This window comes from Elephantulus edwardii, unplaced genomic scaffold, assembly GCF_000299155.1.
Source record: "Elephantulus edwardii isolate Elephantulus edwardi_28Jun2011 unplaced genomic scaffold, EleEdw1.0 scaffold00089, whole genome shotgun sequence".
Lineage (NCBI taxonomy): Eukaryota > Metazoa > Chordata > Mammalia > Macroscelidea > Macroscelididae > Elephantulus > Elephantulus edwardii.
Genome location: NW_006399839.1, coordinates 3,590,298 through 3,612,918, shown reverse-complemented (window position 1 = coordinate 3,612,918; position 22,621 = coordinate 3,590,298). Strand labels below are relative to the sequence as shown.

Below are 22,621 nucleotides of genomic sequence, written 5' to 3'. Positions count from 1 at the left end.
TGGGTTGGCAGCACAACTCATTACAAATAGACCACTAGAGTTTCCTAGTAAATAGACAATAGGTACATAATGGGTGAAGAGAAAAGCTGTATGTAGTAAGTGGGTCATCAACACAGAAATGGAAGATACAGAAAGATGTCGAAGAATGAATAGAAATCAGAGGTACATGGAGAAAGTGGGAAAAGTGCAGTTACACTGTGAATATTGAAAGTAATGTCATAGAACAAACTGTGTAGAAAAGGTTACATGAAAAGTTAATTTGCTTTGTAAACTTTAATTCAAATCATACACACAAAAGATGTGTATGTGGATTCTGGAATGAAAAACAACGACAGCCTCATCCCTTATCTCAGTCCTCCAAACTTCAGATTGGTGAGATTGTTTTCCATCTGAGGTGCGCAGCAGCTTAAGCCGCACCAGGGGTAGCAAACTCAGACAGGAGCAAGGCAGGAAATAGAAATAATGAATGAAGAGGGCTGAGGGCAGACTGTAGTGAACAAGGGAGTCTGAGTTCTATTTGAGAGAGACTTGGATGCTATAACTTCTCCACTGGGGCCAGATCGTCCACTTTTCCCAGGAAAGCCAGATATCTGCACATGTTGGGCTGTCTCCTGGTTTTGGATCTATTGACAGGAGTATCTGTTGGTATTCTTTGCTGCAGATGACACAACACACCAAGTGGTTGAAGCAGGACTTCTTTCATAGAGGAGGTTAGAAAGCTGATAGGAACTCCAGGAGGAGCAGAGAGCCAGGTACGGCCTGTGCATCCAGGAGAGATGCCTGAGGCACACAATGGGATATAAACAAAGTGGCATGCTTCTCAGCATGGACCCCACAGCTGGCTACAACGACATGGGACAGACACCTGGAAGCTGGTGCACTGGCTCTGTGCTCACTGCCATTAAGCTTCCTATCCTTCGTTGTTTCCTTCCCAGTACAAGTCTCACGTGATACATCTCAAGGAATAGCCTAGAGCATGTGCTTGAGACCGTGTTGCCAGAAAGATTTTTGAAGTGTTTTGGTTTCTATTACAAAGAAGTGGTACGACTAATAGGGAGAATTGTCCAATGGAGAACGAGAGACTAAAAGAAGTTGGGTGGCAACAAAAGCATGTCACACGTCCACGATGGCAGCTGATTGAAAGAAAGAAAAAAGGATGAGCAAACAGAATGCATTTGTGTGCTGCCAGATGGAGACCTCCAACCTATATGGACTGCTCACATCACTTAACTATCTGCTTTCTCTGAGAACTAGAAAGTCTGGAGTAAATAATAGTGATTACCCTTGTCATTGTTGTTAGTGGTTACAACTTGCTTGGCCCCCCAGTCAATACTCTTGGCACCGGCAGTCAGGAATGCAAAAGACAAATTACATTAGGTAAATCTGCTGTCAGGAACCTCTCCAGAATACTGAGAAGCAACAGTGTCAGTCTAGAGACTAAGGTGCACCTGATCCAGGCCATGCTCTTCACAATTACTTGCTCTGCATTAGAGAGCTGGACAATAAATAAGGATGACAGAAGAATTAATGCCTTTGAGTTGTGGTGCTGGAGAAGAGTCTTGAACATACCATGAACTGCCAAGAAAACAAATAGTTCTTTCTTGGAGATGGTGAAACCAAGTTTCTCCTTGGAGGCTAGGATTTTGAAGCTCTGTCTCACATATTTTGGACATGTGGCCAGGAGGGACCAATCCTTGGAGAAGGACATCATGCTCAGAAGGGTGGAGGAACAGCACAGGAAGGGATGACCCCAGATGAGATGGATTTGAGAGAGTTTCTGGGGATAATGGAGGTAGGTGTGTCATAGTCAGTGAGACTGGCTCAGGACAGGGCAGGCTTCAGAGCTGTTGTATACAGGATTGCTATAAGTCACAGGCAACTCAACGGCAATAACAACAACAAGAACCATTGCCATCTGTGTAAAAACATCAGAGAATGGCTAAAGTAATGAGAAGAGCCCAGCTCTGTAGAGAGGGGAACAGTTGGTGAGATGAGTGGATATCCTGCAACCACTCTTTCACTTGAGACATTTGCAGCTTTGAGGACAGGTTGAGCATCCAGGCTTTCACCAGGCCAAAGGACCTTTGCTGAGGGGACAGAGAAATGAGCAGAACTTTGGGCAGTCTCACAGGTTGGAAAGACAAAACAAGATATGAAAGGCCAAGATCCCAGAGAGCAGAGGAAGATAAATTGAACTTAATTCATGCCAAAATCTGAAGCTGTAAAGGGTAGAAGTAGTCAAGCTGTAAGCCCCAAAAGAACAGAGCCTGATAAAGAGATAAGGATGGAATTTCAGGACCAGGGAGAGAGACAGCAATGAACACATTTTCAGCTGGAATTTCTAGAAGGCAAAGCCTTATAGGTAAGGAGCGGAGATAGATGGCACTTTACCCAAACTGCAACACAATGCCACTTCCGCTCAGCCCCAGTGGGGTTGAAGTGCTCCATCCCAGTGGTATGGGTCTTATGGAGGGGAGATGGTGCCCCCTCCAGAGTGAGTTAGTATCACTTGGAGTTTCTGTGTATTTCTGCATACACAATGCCAGGCAGTCAATAGAAATCAAAAGGCCAGTCCGGAGATAGGGCCAAAACACTGAAAACAAAGAGAAAACAGGTCAACAGAAATATACCTGCTGGTGAACTAAAGTGAGACAAAGACTTTACCCTAAGTAGTTGATATGGTCAAGAAAAAGATAGCTGAACTAGATGAAAACATTTGAGAGAATTTTACTAGAAAATTAAAATCCATACATGTCATAGCCCAAAAGATTTAAACCATGAAGGATTCATTGGCGGATAAGACTGTGGAGAACCATTACTGACAGATTGTAAAAATGGGATCCGGCTCTGTGAACTCTACAACCAGGGGTCCACAGCACAAGGAAATGGGAAGTTTGCTGTTCAACTTGACCATTGCTGGATGCCTTTCAGCTTCCTTGGGCCTCCTTTAGGGTAGAGATGTGCATTGATTCTCTGTCCAGGGCCCTGACAAAGGGCTCTGTTCACCTTGAGATAGAGACACCTTTTGCCCTTTCTAAGTACCCCTTTCGGGTAATGTGTGTTGGGGTTCAAAGTGGTCAGGAAGGCAAGGTGTTTGAAGATGACGCTTAAGATTTAGGGACCAGAAGGAGACATGCATGAGAGGCATAGTACATCAAATGCGAAGGGCTCAGAGGCAGGAATCCTTCTGGTGATTTAGAGCAGAGGCCCCTGCTCCCCTGCTGTTCTGTAAAGAGCCAAACAGGAGTTTTGTGGACTTTGAAGGCCCTGCAGCCTTCCAGCCAGTTCCAGCGCAAAAACAGCCTCAGAGGATGGGTGGGTTTCACTGGAGTGAGTGGCGATTATTCCAGCAAAACTTTTCACATAGGCACCGGGCAGTTGAATTTATTATCATTCTTGCACGCCACAAAATTGTCTTTCAATTTATTCCCGTTTGAAAAGGTAAAAACCATTGTTAGTTCAGGGGCTAGAAATTTGATGATCCCTAATTTAGAGGTTCAGGAAGGGTGTGTGCATGTAAATAGAGAGGGAAAGAGATACAAACGCACCAAGGTGAGCTGAGAGTGGCTGGTAGGTCCGTCGAGGATATAGCCACAATTAGAATAAAGCAAAGTTCCACTCTCCCTGTAAACGGAAAGCCGCCCATTAGGGAAATTGCAGGCCAGGTACCAATTCTGGGAGGCCGTCTCCCAACAGCTCTTGGAAGTTCAACGGGTTGGATTTTGTGTTTTGTTTTTCTGTTTATTTAAAACCATTCCCGCTCCCCCCCCCCCCCCCGATAATGACAAAGGACAAATGAACAGAAAGGCACAACACCCATGGAGCCAGTAGGCAGCGGGGACGTGCGCGGGTTCACGCCGACGCGGCCGCAGCCTGCGCTCAGGGCTTTCGAGTTGGGAGCACACCTGCTCCCGGCAGAGCGCACCTGCTGAGCCGCGCCAAGGCCGGTCTCGCGAGAGTGGGGACGGTAGTAGTGGCCCCCACCCCGGCGCCTGCCGCCCCCTCTCCCCGCTCCTCCGCCGGCCTCCACGCGCCCCCAGGAGCAGCCTGGGCCGCGGCGCGCGCTCCGCATCCCCAGGCAAGGCCGCCCCAGCCCGACCAGGTGCGCGAGCCTGTGCGCGCCTCCCCGGCGGGTCCTTGCGCGCCGGGCTAAGCTGGCTGCGCGCACGGCGCCTCCGCCAACCCGCTGGCGGCAGGTCCCCCGCGCGCTCTCTATCCCTCGCCGGCGCTCCCTGGCTCCCCCGCCCTTTGATTGACAGGCAAGATGTCGGTGCGGAGCGAGGCAGGAGCGAATGCAGCAGCCGTCACCCCCGGAGCCCGGCGGCGGCAGCAGCAGCAGCAGCAGCAGCAGCGTGAGGAGGCAGCAGCCAGCCGCAGTAGCCGCCGCAGCCGCGGGAGCAATGCAGACAGCATCTTGAGAACGCGCTAAAACACCCCAAACGCTGGACAATGCCATGTCACTGCAACTGGGAGGGGGGACAGCCAGATTTTTTTTGACATAAAAGCCAGCCAGCCAAAAATACATAATTTTGTCCTTCACGGAGCCGGTGTGTAAAGAGTGAGCACTATTTTCCTTCTCCTCCTCCTCTCCCTCCTCCTCCTCCTCCTCTCCCCCCTCCCTCCTCCCTAAGTGTACAGGCAGCATCACATCACCTGGTTTGCTTCTGAGAAACGGCATCTCTCCTTTTCAGGGACCAGAGACTCAGAGAAGACATTCTAAATGGAGTCTGCTTGATAACCCCAAAATAAAATAATAAATTTTGGCTCGTGTCCCCTCCTCTACCCCCCCACCCCCGCCCCGCGCCCCAACCCTGTGTGAGATGTTGGGTTTCTTCTTCATGAGACATTGTTGAGAAGTCGCAGTGGTCGGAGAGGCGGAGGGGGTAGACTACCTCTACTCCCCCCCCGCTTTTTTTTTCTCTCAGGGAGGAGGAGGAGGAGGAGGAGGAGGGGAAGGGGGGTTGCAGAGCGAGCGATGGATGAGGAAAACATGACGAAAAGCGAGGAGCAGCAGCCTCTGAGTTTGCAAAAAGCCTTACAGCAGTGCGAGTTGGTCCAAAACATGATAGACCTCAGCATCTCCAACCTGGAGGGGCTCAGGACCAAATGTGCCACCTCCAACGATCTCACGCAAAAAGAAATCCGGACCCTGGAGGTAGGTGTTGCCTAAGGGGTGGGGGGGTGGGGAAGCAGCCCTTCCTTCGCCCTCCTTTCTCTGCTTCCCCTCGGTTTGCTGCGGGGCCCGGGAGGGAGGTGACAAGGTGGGCATGCTTTGCTTTTCTCTGATGTGTCTTCGTGCAGAACCTGCTTTGGCGGCCCCTTAGCCTGTGCTGCTGAGCTGTACGCTTGGCCCGGTGGTGATGGTGGTGGTGGTAGTAGTAGTAGTAATTGTTAGCCCTTATTTATTGTTGTTACCGCTCTTATTATCATTACCATTGCTTCCTCTCCGAAGAGGGAGTTCTCACTCTCCTCTTTGGTGGATGTGTTTATATGCCACGGGGGTCTTGTATGCTGGGTAACATACATTGAGGCGCTGCAGAAGGGCCACGTGACCTTGCGCATTCTGCAGGTGGTCAAAAGGTGTTTTGGGCTCGCAAGAATGTGCCTGCCTAGAAATACAGACCTCTTTCTCACGGCTCCTTCCCAGCCCCCTCGCCCCCTCGACTCCTAGGGGCTGGGTTTCTCCTGTGATATACGTAGAAAGGGGCCTAGAAAAAGAGATCCCCATTGAGCTGCCCGTTCCTCCTCCAATCAATCATTTGGATACAGTGAGCTGTTGCATGCCTGAAACATACGAAAAAGAAGGAGGAGGAAAGAATGCCTCCATCGCACTTGCAGGTGGTGTGAGAAAATATCTCTGGCGTGTTGTAAGACTCGCCAAGAGAACTTGAGGGGGAGTTTTGAAGCAGTTTTTTGTGGGTTTTTTTTTTTTTCCATGAGGAGAGGGGGCCAAAGTTACTCAGAAAGAAGATGGCAGAAACGATTTCTGCAGAGGGTGACTTGGGCACAGGAAGAAAGTGCCAAGAGTGTTTGAAAAGTGATGATGCCCTCACAGACAGTGGATTACCACATTCTAGATCTCCGAGGGATTCAACCCACTCCTTTCTCTCAAGGCAGCCCACATTTGGGGACTCCCATTTGCTGGCATATTTCGAGGGGGGCGAGCCAAAGTCAGCAGAAGAGAGGGTCTGCTTGGATGAAGAAGGGAGCATGTACTGGGATGGAGGTTCCCCCTCTTTTTCTGTCTCAAGTTTCTGAGTTTGCAACTCTGCAGCACTAGCCACATCTTTTTACTTCTGTGCCCCTGCTCTGGCTTGGAGGAACTGATTGTAGCGTCTAGTCCACTGGCAGACCTGCATGTGACTCCTAGGCTTTGTGAATTGGGCCAGATGTCGGTGTGCAGGAGGGACATCAGTTTGAAAGAGGAGTTCATGTGTGTGCTGCCTGTTACCTGATATTCATTTCTGTGTGCACCTGTCATCTGGTATAATGATTCTCAGAAATGGAATCTGGAGAGTGTCAGGGGGCACTGGGCAAGTGGGAGTCACACTGAAAGGCAGGGGAATTGCCTCTCTCAGAGCTCGGGGCATCAGGGTAGGCTAGGGCTCAGTTGCTGGGAGAATGTGGGCAGCTCCAGGCCGAGCCTTCTGGCTCTGCCTGGACAGGGCCCAAGAGCAGACTCCATTCTGAAGTAAATAACCCTGTAGGCCAGCTTGAGGGCCCTCCTGTGCCTGTGACTCAGGTGTCCTAAGTGCTAGTTTGTGCCATGCTAAGTTTCTTCTGAGTTTACCCTTTTCAACGTGTCCCATCTTTTGATAACTCCTAGGAGAGCGGTGCTGGTTGCAGTGGGCATTGGGTTACATAGTTTCTTTTCACATTGGGTCTGGAGGCAAAGACTAGGGTGGGTGGAGGCATTGGAAGTGTATGTGGCTACAGTTATTGGGAGTCCATCTGTTTGTTAGTTTCTTATTCTTGGTATGCCACGCTACTTGCCAGTTGCTTCACCAGCAGTGCCAAGGGCAGGGTCTCAAGCAGTGATCCTAGTTTAGTTCACCTAACTCTAGGACTTAGGGTAGGACTACTCATGGGGTGAAGGGTGCTGGTGGCTTCAGGCCAAGCTAAGTCCTGCCAAAATTCGTGAAGACTCTGTATCAACAAGATGGTCTCCAGTTTTGTGTATCAATATAATCTGAGGGAACTTGTTGAAATTCTAAACCTTTATCCCTAAAGATTCAAATTCCACTGGGGCCCAGGGATCTGCATTTAAGACACAACCCCCATACTTTTGATACTATCTTCATACTGACAGTTGGAAAAATATGAATCCAGTAGGAGATAGTAATCATCATTTAGCTATTTTTTTGTGAAAACTTTTGTTCAGACATTGAAGTAGGAATTGCATTACATAGAGCTTCTCGGAAAAACTTCATATTAAATGAAACTTCACAATTGGCATATAGTCCTAGAGAAACAAAATTATACATAATGGACTTGGCCTTCATGAAACATTCTTCATAGCTAGGGAGATGAGGCTGATGATAGGTGTGAAATATTGATAAACTTCAAACAGTAAGTAATATGGAGACAAAGTGTGGATCAATTAGGAAGGTGCTCAGCTGAGGGAATTGGAAAACCCCACCCCAATGAGGAAACAAGTTATGGTTTCTTTCTTCTTCTGTAAAGAGAGGTCTAGAGATATGTGATTCCTTGAATTGGCTTAATAGATCAGTAATATAAAGACTAATATCTTTGTAAATTCTTAAGGCTGTTCCCTAATTGATTGCAAGATAATTTCTGTAGCTTCCACCATTACAGCTAGGTGCAAGCAAAGAAAGAAGCAGACTAAGGCTTCACCTCTTTGTTTCAAGTGACAAAGGCTAATCCCAGAGGTGAGTGGTTCAAATCCACCAGATGCTCTGCTGGAGAAGGAGGGACAATTTCCTCCTGTACCAGTCAGATCCGATTTGATGGTACACGCAAAAAAAAAGTTAAAAAAAAAAAATTAAAGTGACAAAGGCTTTCCCAGGGCACTTTCTCCAGGATTCAGATGATATTTAAGTTTGTCTTTTTGGCTAGAATTGGGTCAAATGCCTACTCATACTTGCCAGGAATGCTGGGAGGTGGGAAAGCAGAACACCCTGGTGATTGGCTTGGACCACTCATGCATTGCCTAGACTTCTTTGCCATTACTTATAAAACGAAGGAGCTGTTAGCATGGAAAGTAGGCATCAGTGGGTATTGGGTGCGTGATCAGCCATGTTGACCACAGTATGCTATTAGGAGAGACACTGCAGTGGAGAAGAAAGTTCATGAACTTTGGAGTTAGACCAGTGGAGTTTTGAGTACTGGTTTTTCTACTTACTTTATCTTAGGCTGATGATTTCAGTGTTATAACCTGTGGCTTAGTTATTGGCAAGATGGCAGTGATGAGATTAAATTCGATTAATTGGTTCCAGCTCATAGCTGACTCTCCACCGGGTTTTTGAGGCTCTAATTTGCATGGAGGAGATTGCTCACCTTTCTCCCTTGCAGAGGCTGGTGGATTCAAACCAGCAGAGAAGTGTAGTTTTTGGGTCAGCAGCACAACATGTGTGTACTGTGAGATAGTACTCTCTGAATAATGAAATGGTAGAACCTGACTCAGGGAGGGTACTGTTAGGATTAAAAGAGAGCACTGCCAGGATTCAGTGCTGGACAGTTACATTTGGGAAAGGCGGAGGGAAATTGTCATCTTCACTGCAGAACTTATCTGAGCCTTTGATGGGCTATTTATACCTGTTCCCTTCCAGGAACAGCTTGGGATTGGTGTTCTATGGAACATCCCCGGGAGATACTTGGCAAAGCAGTTAGGGAAGCTTCTTGGAGAGATGGAACCCTGGGTAGGTTCAACAGTGAGGTAGATTTAGATTATGAGGGTTAGATGGGAGTAGGACTTGACAAGAATGGTAGCCAGAGGGTGGCACTGTAAGGGCTTTACAAGGCAGCCTAGAGACCAGAATACCAGGGCACTTGGTAGTGTCATGGGAAACAAATTTAGGTCGCTGACTCCTGAGGCCTGCCTAACTGGGGAGTCAAGCCAATTCTATCCCTTTGAGAGAAGAGAGAAGTTTTTGAAAATTTTGTGGTAAAAGCAATAGGAAGATATTTAAACACTAATTTATAGTAAGTGCTGACAAAACTTCTATTACAAGCCAGAGAGTAAAACTTTTTGGCTGTTTGTCTCTACCACAGCTGCCTAGGATGTTGTTACTGTGGGAAACAGCCATAGATGATGTATAGGTAGGCATTGCCTGTTTCCCAATAAAACTTTATTTATAAAACCTAGAATTTGACATTGTTATCCCTTTCATGTTCTTCTTGCGACTTTTCCCTATCATCTTCAACTGTAACTCCCCTTCTAAGGCTGGGGCCCTCGACAAACAGGCTCTAACTAATAGGTCCTTGAATATGTAATAGAAGACCAGTGTAACAGAAGTCTTTCTTGCTCAGACAGCCATGCAAAACAGGTGTTCCTTGGTGGGCCTTTCCCCTTCAAGCTCCAGCTTCCTTCCACTCTATGGCATTAAGGGCAAGAAAAAGTGGAGAGGCCAAACCTCTTTAAAGTCTTTTCCCTGAAGCTGTCCTCATCATTTCTACTTGCAATTCATTGGCTAGAATTCAGTCCCAACTCTGCGAGAGAGATGGGAAAGGAGATCTAGATATATAGGTCCTGGCGGAAGAGGAAAGAGGTGGTGTTGAGTAGCTATATCAGTTATCTGTAAATAACAAGCCACTCCAATGTTTAGCTGCTTGAACTATAGCCACCATATAGCGGGAACAGGCACACATCAAAGGCTTTGGTAAGTCCTGCAGTGAAGATGACAGTTTGTCTTTCCCAAAGTTAACAGCGCACCATTGTACTATTGAGATAGTAGTATCTCATGATCTATATCATGTTGTGCTGCTAACCCAAAAGCTGTACTTCTCTGGTGGTTTAAATCCACCAGCCCCTTAGTGGCTTCAAATAACAGCTGTTTATTTGCCCACCAGTCTGCAGTGTGGTCTGAACTCAGCGGGTCGGTTCTGATCTTGCCTGGATTGATCACTCATGTGATCGATCATTGATTGGGTGGCTTGTCTGGAGCTGGATGGTCCAAGCTGGCCTTATTCTCATGTCCGGGGGTTGGCTAGGATGCCTCAGTTCCGGCCCCTCCTCCCCCGAATCTCCCAGGAGGTTAGCCTGAGTTTCTTAAATGACAGGAGCAGCAGGACCCCAAGAGCACTAGTGCCAACATCCAAGCCATTCTCAAGCTTCTGCTTATAGAACCTTTGCTAACATCTTATTGGTCAAAGCCAGTTTTCATGGGCAAGCCCATAGTCATTAAGGGAGGTAATATTTAAGCGTGAGGATTCTAGGAATTATGGGTTATTAAGGGTCAATGAACAATCCAGTGTTGCAATGTAACTTAGCTATTGACAACAACAAAGCAAAATAACAAAGGGAAGTGTTGGAGTGGAGAGAAGTCTGAGGCAGCCAGCCACTGAAGAGGTTTTACTGACATGAGGAAGAAAGTCATAAACTACCTGAGGAAGACTGTTTGAGGCAGAGGGAAGAACTGATGCAAATTCCTTGGGTGGGAAAATACTTGGCCTGCCATTGCAGTAACAGGGATACAGCTGTGGTTGGAGTAGAGTGAGTGGATTAAGAAAGGATGACAGATACAGTGGGAGGTGGAGATAGGGCCCTTGGATATAGAAGACTTTGCTGAGACACTTGTAGTTTATTCTAAATGTGATCAGAGCTCTTTGAGCAGGACAGTTTTAAAATGGACCGTAGAGAGTAAGGATTGGACAAGGACGATGAGTTGGGAGTTTGCAGTTGATGTTCAAGCCAGGATTAGCTTTGACTAGTACGGTGCCTGTGGGGTGGAGCCAAGCGGTTGGATTTAGGAAGTTCATAGCTGCCGGTGGTGCTCACGAATTGCATGTGAGGAGTGAAGGAACATAAAGAATTGCACATTCTTGGGTGTTAGGCCTAATAACCTTGAAGGACAGTATCATTTAGAATGTGAAAGACAGGAAAGCTTGGATTTTGGCAGTTGAGTTCTGTAGACGTGTTACTTTGTCAAGGAGACAGTGGGTGTGCAAATCTGGAGCTCTGACGAAGTCCAGAGGTAAAATGCCAGCTTCATCCACCAGGAGTATAGCTTCATGTTATTAAATATTTTTAATGGCTCCACAGTGTGGTCTGAATGTCCTGTAATTTATTTAACCACAATTCTATTGTTGGGTGCTTGAGTCCATAATTGTATACTGCCCTGGTGGCCTAGTGGTAAGGAGCTGTGCTGCCAACCCAAAGGTACAAGGTTCAGATCTGCTCCATGGGAGACTGATGGGCAGTCTCCTCCTGTGTGATTTGCTGCCTCTGATAATTCACTGGAGAGCCAGCTAGGAGTTAGTTCTGACTCGAAGGCACCTAACAACAACAATTGTATACTGTGTGTGGCAAATCTTTGTCTCCAGTTCCCAAAAGTGGAATTTCTGGGTCACAGGATGTGCAAAGTGTTTGGAGATTTGACAGGTCTTGCCAGATTGGCCATCACCAGCCAATTTATGAAAGTATGAGTTCTCCCATATCCTCAAATAAGAAACTCATTGTAGATGAGTTGGAACCACTCATAGCTGCCCCTCCATTGGGTTTGCAAGGCTGTAAATTTCCCCGGAGGAGAGTGCCTAACTTTCTCTCTCAGAGCCGCTGGGGCAGTGTTTGGGTTAGCTCCCTACAGACCACACCACTAGGCTCTCTGCATCCTCAGACCTGGCTACATTGAAAATTTTTGGCCACCTGCATTGGGCTAAATGAAAGCTGAATATTAAAGCTCAAATTGTGCCAGGTTATAAACTGTCAGGTTTGTCATTTCTGCTTGGGAAGCCTCTGGGGCCCGCGGTGTCTTTCCTGTGAAGACCCAGCCCTTTTCCTCTGCCTTGTCTTCATAGAGCTGGGGAGTCCCCAACCTTAATCATGGAAGATGCTTTCTCTCTGGGATTCACCACCACTTCTGAGTTTTGGAGTGGGTGCTACCAGGGAGCTTGTTCTTTTTCTAATGGGTGAAAAATAGGAGAGCATCTTTCTCTCACCACAGAATTAACCACATTTATGCTCCCATCAATTTGGCCTCCACACCATCTTGGGCCTGTATCCTCATGGTCCCTGGTGCACTTCTGTGGATCCTGGAAAAGGAGAATAGTCCAGAGGTTACAGAAGAAGCAGCTGAGAGACGGAGAGGAGGAGGAGGATGGAGAAGCTGAGAGAGAACAGAGGAAGAGGGGCAATCTTGGGGGAAGACTGTCAAACTGCAGGGTGATTTTCTTCATTCAGCAGGACTTCCATGACCCTTGGACTTCTCCCAGTGGATTGTGACCACCACTGTAGTGGCTCCTGTTTTACCAGTGAGTTTAGTATGATTCCAGTCACTGACTTGACCCAGACTGCCACAAAGGAAGGGAGAGAGGTTTCCCGCTCGCCTCTAGCTTTCCAAAGCTTGTGTGGCCTTGGAGAGGAGAGAGATGGATGTGAGCATCCAGAGGGCAGAAGTGGAGAACACATGATTGTGGTAATGTGACTAGAGCTGAGCGCTCTGGGATTAATGACCATCATAGTGACTGAGTCTCTAGCCCTGAAATGCTTTCACTGGAGACTGTTACAGGGGACAACTGTTGAGGAGGAACGGGACTAACAGAAAGAAAGTAGGGTGTTCATGGAGCCAGGGGAGGGTGAGACAAGCAGAGGGGGAGACATTGCCCGATGTCAGATAGGAAGCCACCAGCCATACATGTCTATTGAACATTTGAAATATGGCAAGTCTGAATTAAGATGCACAATAAGTATAAACCAGCAGCCAGGAATTTAAAAGATGAATTGCATGGGAATGTCTGCTGTTAAGGACCTTTCCAAAGTACTGAAGAGTAGCGATGTTCAGTCTGGAGACTAAGGTGTGCCTGATTCAGGCTATGGTCTTTGCAGTTACTTGCTATATGTCAGAAAGCTGGGCAATAACTAGGAATGGTAGAAGGCAAATTGATGCCTGTGAGCTGTGGTGCTGGAGAAGAGTATTGAATGTACCATGGACTGCTAGGAGAAGAAACAGGTTCATCCTGGAGACGGTGAAACCAGGCTGCTCCTTGGAGGCAAGGATTCTAAAGCTTCATCTGACATACTTTGAACATGTTGCAAGGAGAGACCAGTCCTTGGAGAGGGACATCATGCTTGGGAGAGTGGAGGGACAGTGCAGGAGAGAAGACCCTCTGTGAGATGGATTAATTGAGTGACTGGGGTTATGGGGGTAGGTGTGTTAGAGACAATAAGATTAGCAAGAGATAGAGCAGGATTTAGGGCCATTGTACAGAGGATTGCGATAAGTCACAGGCAATTTGACAGCACATAACAACAATACAACAATAGTATAACATAGACCCTACATTTCAAACTTTTAGTCTGAAGAGAATAGGGTAAGATGTCTCATTTGTAATTTTTATATTGATAAATATCTTAGGTATATTGTGTTAAAGGTATATTAGTTATTGTGTTCAAGGTGTATTGGGTAATAATATTTCAGGTATATTGCATTAAAGAGCTCTGATGATGTAGGACCTTTTGTATTGGGCTAATCATTAGGTCACTAGTTCTAATCCACCAGCTGCTTCATGGGCAAAAGATGGGCAGTCTTCTCCCATAAAGATGAACTCAATGGAGAGCTGCTGTGAGTTGGAATTGACTTGACAACACTCGTTTTGGATTTTTGGGTTTTGTATTGGGTTCATTCACTCACTCACTCACTCAGTCAGTCACTGCCATCAAGTTTGTTCCAACTCATAGTGACCCTTCATAAGGTTTCCAGGGCTGTAAATCACAACAGGAGATGGTTTGTCCACCCTTCTCCTGAGGGATTCTTTTCACCAGAGCTCCTTCTCTATTGGGTTAGATAAAATATATTGAAATTAGAAGCTGTGCTGCAATCCCGAAGGTGCATGGTTCAAATCCAGCAGATGTTCTGCTGGAGACGGAGAGACAATCTCCTTTTGTACCAGACAGATCCAATTTTGCGGTTCACACAAAAAAATTAATAAAATTAAAAAAAATAAAAGTGAAAAAGAAATTGACATTAATTTTACCTGCTTCTTTGTACTATTTCTCCTGACACTATTAGAAATTTTTCAATTACATATGAGGTTTGCTTCTGATTTCTGTGGGACAGCACTAAGATGATGTGTTTGGTGGTGGGTTTTTTGTGTTTTGTTTTTTTTTTTAAATTTTCCTTCTTTAGTCATTATAGAAATTTTGTTCTATGAAGATTTGAAAATCTGGGCCCCTGGGAGTTTCTAGGCAGCCATTGATTAGAGCTATGGATGCATGCCAAAGATAGATGTGTTCGATTTGCCTGCGCTGTAGACAAGTGAGATGGGAACTCAGATGCACTAACTTACTTGAGGGCTGGACATTTGAATGGACACTTGAAGTGGTTTATAGCCGAGTAACTGAGGAAGGAAGGCTTGGATTCTGCCGGAAGGCAGTTTGGGCTTCAATGTGAACCCAGCACTTACTAGGTAAGGAACGCGTGTGATCTCTCCTTTCTTGAGACCATTTTTTGGTTGATAAAATGTTGTGATAATTTTCTATAGGGTTGATACAATGGTATCGTACATTAAGAAGCTTAGTAGAATGCCTGACATGTGGTATTTAGTAATTGTGGTGGTGGGAAGCCGATTCTCGCTGTGTGAGATAGTCACCTCAAATGCTCAATTGGCCACACAAAACTATTGCTTCCTGCAGAAGAACAGGGTCAGGTTCCTCCAGGCCTCTGGTCACAATATTTCCATTAGCTTAACACATTCATAGTCTTCTGTTATATGTTTTTCTGCTTAAAGATATCTTACTCAATATATATATTATTGATTTGTTAACATTAAAGTCATGGCCAGCAGCACTGTAGCTCATACCCAGTGAAGTTTATCTGACCATTATTTTCTCAGTAAGGCACATCACAGCCTGTTTGTGCTTGAAAGCACTAGACAACACTCATCACATATTGGAGGATATTTTAAAAAGTGAAATCAACAATATACAAAAGTGTAGCACTAAATAGAGCATGTTGTTTTTTTGTACTATTGAGCCAGAGCCTACTCATAGTTGACCCTCTAGTGGATTTTTAGAGTCTGTAAATCACACAGGAGGAGATTGCCTGTCTTTCTCCTGCCAAACAGCTGGTGGATCCAAACCTGTGCCTTTGGGCTAGTCGGGCAACTCCTTATCACCAAGCCACAGTGATGCTGTTACTATATACTGTCGAGTTGGGAGTGACCCACAGGTGACCCTCCAGTGGGTTTTCAAGAAGCAGTAAATCACATGGGAGAAGATTGCCCATTTTACTCTGAGGAGCAGCTGGTGGGTTTGAATCACATGTCTTTGGGTTGGCAGCACAGCTTCTTAACCACTAGGCCACCAGAGCTCCCTACTAAACCACTAGAGTTCCCTAAATTGACTGTGTAAAGGACAAACACTTTTTGTAGTGTGAGAGCTAAAACAAGAAGGGACTCAAATTTTTTACCACTCTGCACATGCCCACCAATGACCTAGGAGAGATTTAGGGGTTGCAAATACATCTTAACGTATATGTAAGAAAGAAAGGGTTGACTTTGTGATGAATGAGCATGCACTGTTTTTAATTTGTCATATCCATGCAGGTTGGTGTGGGGCAGGTTAGGGTGTTTTAACCTCACTGTGTCATTCAGGAAGAGGCTGCCCTTGAATTTGCCATTTTCTTATCCAGTGAATGTTACATGAGCCCCCAGTGGCCCAGTGGGGACCATCAGGAAGGTGTGAAGAAAGACCCACAGAAGCCATGTAGGGGATAATGGCACACCTGCTGGGCTGCAGGTGACAACGAAATAGAAAGAAGATTCTGGCACTGATTGAGTTCTTAGAATCTGCCCACAGATGACTCACCATCCATGAGTGCCTGGCAAACCTTAGTCTTTAAACTGTGTGCTTATCATGACTCTTACGTTGTCTAACAAAGTGCCAGTGAAGAGCTGGGCCTTACAACTCCTTGTCTTAACTTGTGTGATGAATAGAGAAGTCAGGAGCTGTGAGAGCCAAACACCTGTAAAGTACATCTTCTCAGGGGAGGGAGACCCACCTCCACCTCTTGGCCACCAGCTTGTATTATTTAGTCTGGTGATGGGTTCTCTGACAATGAGTAGTTCTTGAGACATTTTCATTTGAGACGAGATATTGTTAGATTTGCCCTCCTGTTGAGTTAGATCTGCTTCCTAACAACTTCCATCCTTTGACTCAATTTCCTGGAGGAAAGCAATGAGGCCTGGCCCCTCCTTTGGCCGAGGACAAGGTTCAAGAAGAGTTTGTATCAAGATCTGGAAGCTGGCAGGTAGAGACAAGAGATGACCATGCCCACAAACTTCAGGCAGGTCTCCCAGCCAAACTTTGCAGCCGTCAGAACTCTGCTGTGTCCTGTACAAATCTTATCCTATCTGGAGGATCTGAGATTGTTGGGAATGGTGACTTTTCCATTGCTTGTAAAGTGCACCTTCCCAGGGTACCATGTTGGCTGATGGTGTTGCATTTGTCCGGGTGCCTGAGAACAGAAGGAATAATGATGCTTGGACAGGGTCGATGGGCCTTCACTTGAGCAAGAGGCAGGAGGGGAAAAGAAAGAACAAGTTCAGGATCTTTGTTTATGTTAATATGAAGCAGGGTAAGTTGCGATGTTACCATCTGCATTTTTATCCTTGCTTGACTTGGAGCAGCAATGTTTTGTGATAAACTTCAATAGCAATGTGCTCAGAAATCTCAGCTGTCCAGTAAAACTCCTCCAAGACTGGCTTCCTTCTGTCAGCTCCAAGGAGGGCCCTGTGTGTTCTCCGCTGCCTTAAACCCCCTCACGCTCACCACATTGCTTGTACCAGGAGAACAGAGCAAATGAAAGAGAGTTTTGTTTTCCTCTCAGCATTTTATCATGAAAATTTTCAAAGTACAGAAATGTTGCAGATGTTTTATACTGAACACCCACCTCCTGGATTCTGCCATTTGCAAATAATGTAGTCCATAGGGAGTTTTGGTGCTAAGAGCCCTTGTCTCTCTGGCAGTTCAAATCCCCGAGTGGCTTCCCAGTGGAAAGAGAGCCTCTTTGCATGCCGCTTACAGCCTCAGAAACCCAATGAAGGGTCAGCTCTGAGTCTGTTCTGATTCAATGGCAGTGAGTTTTTTTGTGTTTATATTTGTGTCATCTATCCACTCACCTCTTCATCTATCAATCTGTTTTATGTATGTATTTACTTTGTGCATTTAGAGCAAATTGCAGGCATCAGTACACTTTCCCATAAATACGTATCATTAGCATTCAGTATTTTCTTATATTTCTTTTGTTGTGAAAAGTGTACATACAGTGAAAAGCACAGATAGGAAATGTACTTATGATAAATGCACTCCCCCGAAACCTAATCAGATAACAAGTGCATTACCATCTCAAACCAAAGTTTCTAGTTAGTCCACACCTCTAGCCCCTTCCTGGTGACAATGTTTGGATTCCCCCCCATCCCCACAATAAATTTTTAAAAAGCTTCCTTGAACTCATTGCTGTTAACATGGAGCCAACACAAAATCCAGTGGATTTTTAGAGGCTATAAATTGCCCAAAAGGAAGAGTGCCTATCTTTCTCCCAAGGAACAGCTGGTAGATTTGAACTGCATGGTGGTGTTTTAGCAACACAATTTCCTACCTGCTAGGCAAACCAAGCTCCCTTCTCTTACATATTATTGTTGTGTACTGTCAAGTCTGAACTGACCCATAGCTGACTCTACAGTGGGTTTTCATAGGCAGTTAATTGCACGGGAGGAGATTGCCCATCCTTCTCCTGTGGAGCACTTGGTGGATTCGAGCTGCATACCTCTGCGTTACCTTTGCATACATTACCACTAAACCACCAGAGCTTCCTCTATTACAGATTGGTGTTGCCTTTTTTGAGAACTGCATAGAAATGGTAACATGCATCCTTGTTGATTTTTGCAGGGTTTTGATCTGATATACATAAGGTCAACTCAATGGCACCTAACAACAGCTCAGTATAGTTCTATGAACTATACCCTATGTATGGATGGCTGTGACCAATGCCACAATCAAAGCAGTAAAAACTTCCCCCCCAGAAAAAAGCGTGTTACCTTCTCCTTTGTAGTCAGTCTTGTCCTCGACAGCTAACTCAAGGTAATCACTCATTTGGTCTCCATCACCATGGTGTTATGTATCGTTGAGTCAGATCGAACTCATGGCTCACCCTCCAATGGCTTTTTGGAGGTTGTAAAGCACATGGAAGAGATGGTCTGTTTTTCTGCAGTGGAACGTCTGGTGGATTCGAACCATCTGCCTTTAAATTGTCAGTGTAACTTCTTACCCACTAGACCACCAAAGTTCTCTACTCCATTACTGTAATTTTGTCTTTTTTAGCTTTTTAAACTGACAACTTTCACTCACCATAATGCTTTTGATATTCATCCAAATTGTTCCATGTATAAGAATTTCATACCTTTTCATTTCTTCCCCTTTTATTGTAAACTTAGAAAAGATTATAGGGGGTAAAAAACTACACCAAATCCCTGTGGAGCAGTCCTGCTTTTTGACTTGGGATCAATGAGTCAGAATCAACCTGACAACAACAGGGAAGTGCTGTTGTTCCAGTTTACCCATTTACTTGATGAAAAGCATTTATTTGATTTGTTTCCAGATCTTGGTGATTAGGATCAGAGAGCTGTTATAACAACTCTTTGTGTGAACTCAAGCTTTAATTTTTTTCTCTAGTACTTGATTTTGCCAATACACTTTAATGTAGCCATTTTGATAGGTATGATTGGCATCATATTGTGGTTTACTTTTGCCCATTGACTAGTAGTGTTAAACACTATGGCCCAACAGTTAAATGCTCGGCTGCTAACCAAAAGTTTGGTTGTTCAAACCCAGAAGTTACAGCATGGGAGAATGAAGTGGCAGTTTGCCCCTGGACAGACAACAGCCTTAGAAACCATTGGGAAAGTTCTAACTTGTTCCACAAGGTTACTATGAGTTGGATTGACTTGATGACCATGAGTTTTCAGTTTCTCATTTGTATATTCTCTGGTGAAATTGCTGTTCGAATCTTTTGCCTATTTTTTTTAAAATGAGTTGTTTATTTTCTTATTATTGAGTTTTGATAGCTCTTTATATATGGTAGATACAAACTTTTCTTCATATAGGGTTTGCTAATATTTTCTTAGTCTATGAAATGTGTGTCTTTTCATTCTCTTTTGAAGACTAAACCAAAAATTTGATGATGCCCAATTTATCAGTTGTTTCTTTTATGGATTATGGTATTATATTTAAGAGCCATTGACCTACCTTCAAGTAATAAAGATTTTCTTATACAATTACAATTTCATTTATTTCAAAAACTACTCAGAGAACAATGATACTTTTTGTGTAGGTTTTTAAATATCATATAAGGTTAGATTGACTGGGTTTTTTTTTAGTATCTTTATTTTGTAGTTGATGTAGAATTATTCCAGCACCTTTTATTGAAAAGACTATCCTTTCTCTGAATTTCCTTTGCACCTTTGTGAAAAATCAATGGACTATGTTTCAGAGTCTGTATTTCTGGACATTTCTGCGGAAGCAACAGTAGACTTGAGCACAGCAGTTATTGTGAAGACAGCAAAGCATTAATGTAATTATCCTAGGCATTGTCAATATTAACCTCTATGATATTAAATGAGGCAGGATTAGAGAGAGTTATATAGTGATGTAATCATCCTTCAGGAAGTGATAACAGCCAATCATTTGTGAGAGAATTAGGTCACAGCCCTCATCTGATATAAGTAAAAGTTATCTGGGGTGTTCCCTACAGCATGTCTTCTTGTCTTACAAGAGATAAAAAGAGAGGAAAGTAAGCATAGGGACGGAGGACCTCAGTCTCAAGACATAAGAGCCAGAAACACAATGCATCCTTTAGACCCAGGTCTCTCATAGTGAACCTCCAAATCCAGGAAAAGAGGGATGCGAAAACACATGGAGAAATCTAAGGAATACTGGGCCTTTCCAAGGAATACTGGCCTTGTGAATGCTGAAATGAGACAAGAACTTTGCTCTAGAACCAACACAGAGAGGAAGCTTCCTGTAAAACTAGTGCCCTGATTGTAGACTTCTAGTCCATATGTTAAAGCCATCCACATACAGAGTCTGTTTTATAGGAGCACCTGATGACAAAGATGCCATGTAATGTTATCTTTCATATTTTACATGTGCCTTTCATAGACTGATAGATTTTATTTCAAGGAATTTGTGTGCATGGAGTTGTTTGTAATATTCCTTTATTATCTTTCTAATTTTACTGGTATTCTTCCCTTTCGTTTCTGATGTTAGTGCTTGCTGTTCCCCCCCCCTTTCTTATTTTTATTACTCTGGTTAGATATACGAATTTTATCTCTTTAAAGTAACCAGCTTTTGACTTCATTGATTTTTTTTTTATTTACTTCACTGATTTTTATTGGGTTGTTTTTTTTTCCTGTCTCAATTTCATTGATTTTTGTTCTTATTATTTCCTGTCTTTTGTTTGCACTGGGTTTACTGTTTTCTCCTTTCTCTGGCTTCTTAAGGGAGCTCTAGTGGCCTAATGATAAAGAGTTATGCTGCCAACCCAAGGGTAGGCGGTTCGAATCTACCTGCTTCTCCTCATGGGAAAGTTGGGCAGTCTCCTCTCCTGCAATTTACCATCTGTGAAAACCTGCTGGAGAGTCAGCTATGAGTGAATTCCTACTCAATGGCACATGACAACAACTAACTTCTTTTTTTTCCATTTTTTAAATTATTACTATTAATGTTAGTGAAAATTTATAGATGTTTTGGATTTCCATTCATTGCACTTTTCTCTCTGCTCAACCCGCCCCTCCAGTTCATTCTTCTCTTTGAAAAGTAAAAGAAAAATTTTTTCATTGTTTTATAAACCCTCCCTCCAGGCCCACTCCACCATGTAGCCTTCGCTCTGGACTTCTGTCATGACAAAAATACCTAATCACATATCCCTTTTAAACAGTTTTCTCCCTCATCTGTTTCAATGCAGTACACATTATTGAACCCATCTTTCTCAGTCTCCCCCAACCCCTATGTCAGTCCTGTTTTACAACAGTGGCATCATGCAGTATTTGTCCTTTTGTGACTGAGATATTTCACTTAGCATAATGTCCTCCAGGGTCATCCGTTTTGAATAATATTTTGTGAGCTCCTTGTTTTTCAATACAGCATAGTATTCCATTGTGTGAATATACCACAGCTTCTCTATCCATTCATTTGTTGATGGGCACTTAGGTTGTTTCCAACTCCTTGCTATTGTGAACAAAGCCACATAGGTGTGCACAACAACTAACTTCTTAAGGTGGACACTTAAATAGTTGACTGGAGACCTCTTTAGTTTTTCAAAATTAAGTATTTATTGCCATAAATTTCCTTCTAGGGACCAACTTGACTGCATCCATATTATTTTGACATGTTGCGTTTTCACATTAAACATTTTGTGATTTATTTTGAAATTTTCTCTTTGATGCATAAGCTATTTAGAAGGGTGTGGTCTTGTTTCTATAATTTTTATCTTTTTTGTTATAATCCTGTTTTTGATTTCTAGTTTAATTCCATTTTGGTGAAAGAATATACTTTGTACAATTGCAGTTACTTAAGAGTCTTCGATGCTTATTTTTTGGCCCAGGATAGAGTCTTTCCTGATACATGTTCTATGATGTTGTTATGTGCCGTTGAGTCGCTTGCGACTCATAGCGACCCTATGTACAACAGCCCTAAACTCTACTCTGTCCTGTGCCAATCGCACTGTCTCTGGCACTCCCATCCCGATTATCCCAGTCACTGATTCAATCCACCTCATAGAGGCCCTTCCTCTCCTACGCTGTCCCTCCACCCTCCCAAGAATGATGTACTTCTCCAAGCATGTTCTATAGACACTTGAAAAGACTGTGTTCTGCATTGGCGGATGGTGTCTTTTGTGAGATTCAGTTAGATAGATGCACCTATCCTTGATGTGTTCTTTCCAGTTTACCTGCCAGTCACTCGGAGAGGAGTGCTGTCTTCTGTTGTAATTGTCAGTTTGTCCATTTCTCCTTTCAGTTCCACCAGGTTTAGCTTTGTGAGTTTATAGGCATTCTGTTAGATGCATACACAGTTGTTATTGTTAGGTGCCTTTGACTCTGCTCTGACTCATGTTGTTGTTGCTGTTATATTATCATGTGCCGTCATGTCAGAACGGACCATAGCTGACCTTCTAGCAGGTTTTCAAGGCTGTGAATCACCCCAGAGGAGATGACTGTCTTTTTCCTGTGGAGAAGCTGGTGGATCCGAACTGCTTGCCTTAGGGTACACAGCTCAGTTCCTTACCCATGAGGTCCCATATAGCATGCTCACAATCTCTGCTGTGCTAATGCCCAACATTGCAGTCACTCTGTCAGTCCATCCCCTTAAGGATTTTCCCCTTTCACTGACCATCTGACTTTTCCTAGCATGGCGTCTTTCTGAGGATGAGCCACTCTTTTTTTTTTTTTT

The 22,621-nt window shown here is 44.4% G+C and overlaps 1 protein-coding gene across 1 annotated transcript in view; it reads left to right on the top strand.

Moving 5' to 3' along the window:
- The first annotated feature begins 4,975 nt into the window (after positions 1-4,975).
- Positions 4,976-22,621, top strand: part of KSR2 (kinase suppressor of ras 2) — a 425,537-nt gene continuing 407,891 nt past the window's right edge. The window contains exon 1 of the mRNA XM_006890405.1: positions 4,976-5,155. Coding sequence (XP_006890467.1) covers positions 4,976-5,155 — 180 coding nt within the window. The remainder of the gene's footprint in view (positions 5,156-22,621) is intronic.